General features: G+C 34.2%; 1 protein-coding gene across 2 annotated transcripts; it reads right to left on the bottom strand.

Moving 5' to 3' along the window:
* Nucleotides 1-606: 606 nt before the first annotated feature.
* Nucleotides 607-5450, bottom strand: LOC123207536 (alpha/beta hydrolase domain-containing protein 17C-like). Of its 2 annotated transcripts, XM_044625045.1 has the most exons (6): nt 4945-5447; nt 4820-4856; nt 4355-4591; nt 4210-4257; nt 1028-1470; nt 607-896 (listed from the first exon to the last, which is right to left on the bottom strand). In XM_044625045.1, exons 1-6 carry the CDS (start codon nt 5253-5255, stop codon nt 824-826), a joined length of 1149 nt encoding a protein of 382 aa, XP_044480980.1. In that variant the 5' UTR covers nt 5256-5447; the 3' UTR covers nt 607-823. The 2 variants fall into 2 exon arrangements, with proteins under 2 accessions (XP_044480980.1, XP_044480981.1); XM_044625046.1 differs by lacking the exon at nt 4210-4257 and having other exon boundaries at nt 4945-5450.
* Between the last annotated feature and the right edge of the window lie 1541 nt (nt 5451-6991).

The raw sequence follows: 6991 nt of genomic DNA, 5'->3' as shown, positions 1-6991 counted from the left end.
CATAGAACAATTTAATCGGCAATGACATTTTCGCAAACATTTGACATAATTTGATCATAGATTACTAAAATTAGTAGAGTATTAGAACTTTCAGACGGAAGATTTGAATTCAAGTCTCTTTCATGCTTGTAAAACCTGAAAAAATTGCATACCGAAAAAAAAAAAAAAAACCCTAATTTGATGACAAGGGCAAAACTTTCTTCATAAATCAGCATGATGAACAAAAGTTTCTGAAGCAAGAAAGTAACAGTGAATAAATGTGACAATACTCCCTCAAGATGGTTGTCAGAGAACTCAAAGTCCTTTGAAATATGTTGATTTCAGTTATTTGAATCATACAAACAAGGCTTCTGCAACACTCAGATATTTACATACAGCTATAATCATTGCTGAAATTCTAACTTCAAGTCTATTACAGAGTGAGTACAAGCCAAAGTAATCAGAGACCTACTGCAAAATATTGCTTTCTGGTTCCCTATCCTATGCCGGCATTTGGGCAGGAATTTTTTCTTACTACGCTAAATTGTCACTTCTTTTGGAACTATTACTGGCAGAAAAACTCAACGTTAAGGATTTGGGCATGGCCAAATAAAATTAAACAATGAGTGGGCAAGCGAGTCAGCAGAATTTATTAGCTTGGAAAGACAACAAAGAGAGATACATAATATGCTTGATCAAATTAATTTCCTATTTTCACTCTGAAAATGCACATAAGAACCAATAAGGCATTTTTCATTTCACTTTGACAACCGCAAAGACCAACCAAATAAATAAAACGTGAAGCAAATTACAACTTCAGTTTGTGGACTGACCTTTCCTCTTTCTAGACACTTGTTGCTGTAGGCTTAAAACAATCAATATTGCATAGTCTTACCGATCTCATCATGTCTCCTAACCTGCCAAAATAATTCAGTTCCAACAGTCAAGAAACCATGTTGTTGTAAGAATCTGTACCAGTCCATGGTGGCACAAATGCTTTAAGGAGCAGGAAAAAAACTAAGCAAAACAGCCAGTTAGATTATCTGACCGGTCAATGCTGTTCCTGGCTTTCTCTGGCAGTTCTGTCCCATTAACAGTTTTCTCAGGGCGATCCACACTCTTTCTTGATTTCTCTCTCCGATCAATACTGGTTCTTGATTTCTCTCTATGGTCAATGCTTACTCGTGGTCTTTCTCCTTGGTCAATACATGGTCTGTATTTCTCTCTCTGATCTAGACTTGGTATGAATGTATCTCTAAAATCTGTGCTCTTCCTGGGATTTCCAGACTGATCCATAATAAGCCCAGATCCACTTCTCAAATGTGATTTCTCAATCACTGATATGAACTTCTTGAGATGCTTGATATATTGGGGGTAAAGCTCCAAATCACAATGATTCCCTCCTTTAATCCATAATGGCTCATACTTCTCTTTACAGAGATCCCAAAGCTGCTTACCATGGGACCAATCAACAACATCATCAGCAGTTCCCTGCAAGGAGCATGCAAAGTCAGAGAGCAGCACACATTGGTGAATGAGGCTGTTTCTCAATCTACAAAAGTTATGATGCGAAATTTGTGTGAGACTAATTTCACTCCATAGAGAATAACAAGCCTACTATTTAACAATAGCCTAAATGTTAAAGTTACGCAGAGTTATATTTAGAGGGCATGCCCATTTAAGCCCTGCCAAAAGCTTTAATACAAATCAAACATGCGAGAGATTGATAACAAGTGTTCATATGCAAATACGAGTTCAAAACACCGAAGTGTGTCATACATCTCATTGTGCATGGGCTCAAATAAATCTAAGCATACCTCAAATTCAGATGAACAAAGCAAAATTCCTTAATAAGATATCAAAAGGATGATATATTGAAGGCACTATAGGTAAACAGGTCTTGGCAGGCCTGCAATCAAACCAGGCCAAGTATTATTGAGTTCGAGCTTGGCTCAATTGGGTTTAAGAAAGGCTTGAGCTTGAGATAGGAACTGTTGAATTGAGCTAGACTCGAGAAATTATAGTTAGACCCCATAACATACATATTTATCAAGTATCCTAGTATTTACAGTCTGGTGTTACGTTGTATATACGAACTTTACAAGCTGACGAGGCCAAATGAAAATTGTCATACTATGCTATAAAAGTTTAACAAGGAAGGGGTAAATGTAAGCTTCAAGGTGTAAGTACAAGATTTTAACACTTTTAAGGGTTTATTAATATTATATTATAGCCAAGCCGCAAGCTCGAATTGAGCCTCTTGCGAGCGATTTAGCTTGTTTGTAGCCCTAGGTCTAAGTACCCTCATGAAAAAGCCGGGAACCAAAACTAAAACTAGAACCGCAATCTATACAGACAAGTTCCTAATTGAAACCTATCTGGTAGGCTCCGGTTTCAGGCATTGTTCAATTTAACGACTCATCTTTGCTGAAAAATTGTCTTTGAAGTTGTCTTGTAATTTCTCATCACTCATCCCTGCTGAAAATTTTACAAATAAATTTCGTAAACACTTTTTTTCACAAACCTACAAAACTCTCCATCTAACAACACGAAAAAACCCACTGAAAATTTTTAATCTCTATTGAATTTTAACAACTAAAATTCATTTGCAAATTTTTTTCACAAACCCACTCGCCACAACATCCAGCAAACCCACTACAAATTTTGGATCTCTTCTAATCAACACATTCCACAAAAATATGATCCTCTCCAGCATTAAATCAAAAACCTTCTTCGCTTCTGCTAAATCACCAACGTTCACATAGCAGACAACCAATGCAATCCATGAAACAACAATTCTGTTAGTCACTTCGTCAAACACCTTGTGTACACACTCAATCTCCTTACAATTACCATACAAGTCAATCAAACTAGTACACACAAAAACATTATCACAAAACCTAATCACAGCCCCATGAATCCCAGTTCCACTTAAAATAAGTTAATTTGAATACGCCTTAATTACAATACAAATGGAAACGTATGTTCATCAGGTACTCAACACTCCCTATTCATACAAATAAAAAACTTCAAAACGTTAAAAAATCAATTTGTTCTTAGATGAGATGAAGTGAAAGAAAGTAAAAGGTATAAGAAACGAAATTGATTTTATGCCACAGCGGAATTCAACCACGACAATGGCATTTTTGTGGTCTTTTATATGTTGTAACAAAACAATGTTGTCTTGTTCTTCAACAAAACAACGTCGTTCTGTTGCAAAATTAGAAAAAAAAAAAAAACTAGTTTAGGAACCCAACCTTTGGTTCAAGTCTTATTTTGAGTCAGATCCAATTTTGTAAGAGGTGGAAGCATAACAAGCCATTTCCACAAAAATTTGAATTGAAATCTACCTGAAGAAGGCCAACTTTGGGTAAGAACTGAAACTGAAAATCGAATACTCAATGGTTTTGGTTTTGATTCGGGTATTTTGCCCTAGAAGGCACCCCCTTAAAATTGATAGACGGTTGTTTAATAATAGAACATAACTACATAAGATGATTAAACTAGTTAGATTTGGTGATTAGCCTTAATTCTTCGTCAAGTTTATCTAGTCAAGCCTATTCAGATAAGTTAAACAGAATTTCAGAACAAGACTCAGTTGCCAGTAAAACATTTGACAATACGATAGTTGCAATTGAACCTAGTCAAGTATTGCTTGGCTCCAACTCAGTTCAATTAGGCTTATATAAAACTCAAGCTTGGCGAGATCAAGAGTTGCAGATTCAAACAATTGATAGAAATGGTAACTCTAGCTAAGCTTGAAAAATTACAAATAAGCCTATAACTTATATATTTATCAATTATTCCTCATATTCAAAGTTAATGAGTATAATTTTAGGGATGTAAGTATAAGATTTTAAATTTTTAGGTATTAATTGATATTATATTCAAGTCAAGCCATGAGCCAACAAGCTCACCAAGGTAGCAACAGGTAGCTCAAGCTCAACTCGACAATAATCGAGTCAAGCCTGACTCATTTGCAGCCCTCAACTGGTTTGCAGCCCTAGACTATACAAAAAGTGATCTACAGGATACACTAGCTTAAAAATGAATATGGTTCCCATCTAGAATATACCTCCAAATAACTTACCATGTGTGTGTGTATGTATATATATATATCCAGATAAAAATATGAAATCTTCCTCTCCATTTGCCCAAAAAATTGCCATCATATGAACAAGGTAAATCCTATTACTTTAAACCATCACTTAATAGTGAAGAAATACTCACATGAATGACTAGGACTGGACAATTCACAAAAGGTATTTTGTCAACATTCTGCAGCATAAACAATATGATAACTAAAATGAGTTATTTCCAGATAATCAAAAGACCTCAAAGTTCTGAAAGAGTGCATCATACAGAGGAAAAACACCTTATAAATATCAAACCAGTAGGTTCTCTTCACTGGATACATAACACGAAGACCAGACATGATTGGACTGTGTAGAATTACAGCCCTCAATCTCTGTAGTCGAGTTGCCAAATCTAGAGTCGGTCCACTCCCAACTGATTGCCCATATAAGATAACCTCTTCCTCCTTCACCCCATATTTCTCTTCAAGACATCTATACACTGCTTCTATGTCATGATAAGTATTTTGCTCACTTGGCTGTTCAGAGCATAGATTAACAACCCAATAGTCAAATCGAATCCAGTACTTCAGTTAGTTATTAAAAAGACTCTAGTAAACAAGAAAGAAGAAGTTAGTAAATACGTAAGATCTGCGTGAACACTAAAGCAAGCTAAATGAAAAAATAAAAAGGCCCAAAATTTAAATCTCTCCGATTTTCTCATAGTTTATGAGCAACCAAACATAACAAAAATCCAAAAGCAATACCTTCCCACTTGATTGGCCATACCCGGAATAATCGTATCTGCAGAAACCACCACAAATTCAACGAATATAAACAAACGCAACCCCAAAAATTAACATAAAATACATTTAAGAAGAAGTATACTGACCCCATCAAGTTGACTCGTAGATGGACACTGAGTTCATAAAACAACTCGTACATTTGACCCAGATCAGCAGCGTTACCGTGCGAGTACAACAAAGTCAACTGCGCCGCAGGGTTCTTAATATAAACCGCCACCACCTGATTCCCTCTCTTCGTGTCCAGCTTCAAAACGTCGACGTTTTCCCTCAACACCACCCCCGACATCCCCAGCTTCCCTGTCACCCCGTCCCCCTCTCTCGTAACCACCTCGTACGAGGGCGGACTTGGCGGAAAGAAAGCGAACTTCGCCGCCACCGAAGACGTCACGCCCCCCATTTAAAAACAAAAAACTACAAAGCTCAAACCTTAATTCTCACTCCGAAACTATTCGGTCAATAAATACTCAAATCCAGGACCAAAGAACAGCAAAATGTGAACAGAGTTGGAGTTCGGGAGAGTTTAGATGGCGAGAAAGTGAAGGAAAAGCGGAGGAAAAGCCGGAGAAGAAGAGGAAGAGAGCACGTGTAACATATAATTAAAGTGATTGATCGAGGCGATGGTGATGGTTCCGGTCAAGGGGCAAGGGGTATGGGTATGGGTGACACGTGTCCTTGTAGGGCAAAGTATGTGTTTACTTAATTATTTTATTTGTTTGATTTTTTCTTCATTTGGAAAAAATTAAAAAACTTTTGATTCAGATTTGAAAATTGTTCTGTCGTGATGAACAGTAATTAAATATTTATCACCCACTTAAAATTTTACATTATAATTATAGATAAAATTTTACAATTTTTTTATTGAAATTTTAAAAAGTTTATTTTCTCTTTTAAGATTTCATTTTTTTTTTAAGTAATCATTTTTTTTATAACAAATTCAAGAAGGTTATTGATCAGCCTTCCCCCTATCTCTCTCCTTAGTAGTTTTCACAAACCATCCAAAATTCAATGAAAATGTCGAATAATATCATACAAATCAACGTGATGATACATAGATTTATGCATCATTCGATCGCCTATACATCAATCAAATAATGCACAAACAAGTGTATGACACACAAATGAGTGTATTATGTATAAATTAATATATAAACATGATTTAATATATAAAATGGTTGATAATAAATATCCCAATAAAAGAAAATAAATTATAATTGTATAAATAAGGTAATTTTTACTTTATGTAGTGTATTACAGTAAAGAATAATATTAAATGTATTTATTTTATATACATAAATATGTATATATTGATATGTGTCATTATATAATTGACATTACTTTATCTTTAATTTAAAATTATCTAATCATATGATAATACATATAAGTGTATATGTATTTATATATGTAAAATAAGTATATATAATTTTATTGTATTGTGAATTTGTTATTACCCATTATTATATTTTGACTATGCAAATATTATTTTTATAGTAAAGTTTGATTGTAAGATTCCATATTATAATTAATGATTAAAATACAATAAGATAAGTTCTGGGAAAAATATAAAACATTCAGAGAGTCAATAATTGATTAAAAAATAGCAAAGATTTGCATCCATTTGGCCTATTCATGCCTTCATGTAGTGTTTAATAATGTCAATTTGCTTGTCATTATAATATAATTATAATTCAAAATTTCAAACGAAAAGCTAATTGATTTGAGCATTTTATATGACCACTTTCTAATTTATAATTGGCCAAATACTGCTTGCCACCCAAGGTTTAGTGGAAATCCCAATTCCCATCTATTAACTTTAAAAAACTCAAATATTCACTCATGGATTAAAATATACTATTAGAGTTGAAGATAAAAATGTCATTTAACAAAAATATTTAAAAAAACTAAAAATTTATCATATTTCTTCATAGGTTTAAAAATATAATATTTTTTTCCATCTAAGGTTTGAAAAGTGACTAAATCTCTTATAGGATTTTTTTTCTCTTCTCTGCCCATCTCCATTTTAGTCGACAACTGACCCTTATCACCCATCTCTCCTTCTCAGCCATCTCTCTTGGTGTCAAAATTTTGTTGTCAGTCATCATGACAATTTGCCTGAAGATAAATTGTAACCTCTCC

Source organism: Mangifera indica, unplaced genomic scaffold (assembly GCF_011075055.1).
Source record: "Mangifera indica cultivar Alphonso unplaced genomic scaffold, CATAS_Mindica_2.1 Un_0086, whole genome shotgun sequence".
NCBI lineage: Eukaryota > Viridiplantae > Streptophyta > Magnoliopsida > Sapindales > Anacardiaceae > Mangifera > Mangifera indica.
Note: the sequence above shows the minus strand (reverse complement) of the source record. Positions and strands in the feature narration are given on the sequence as shown.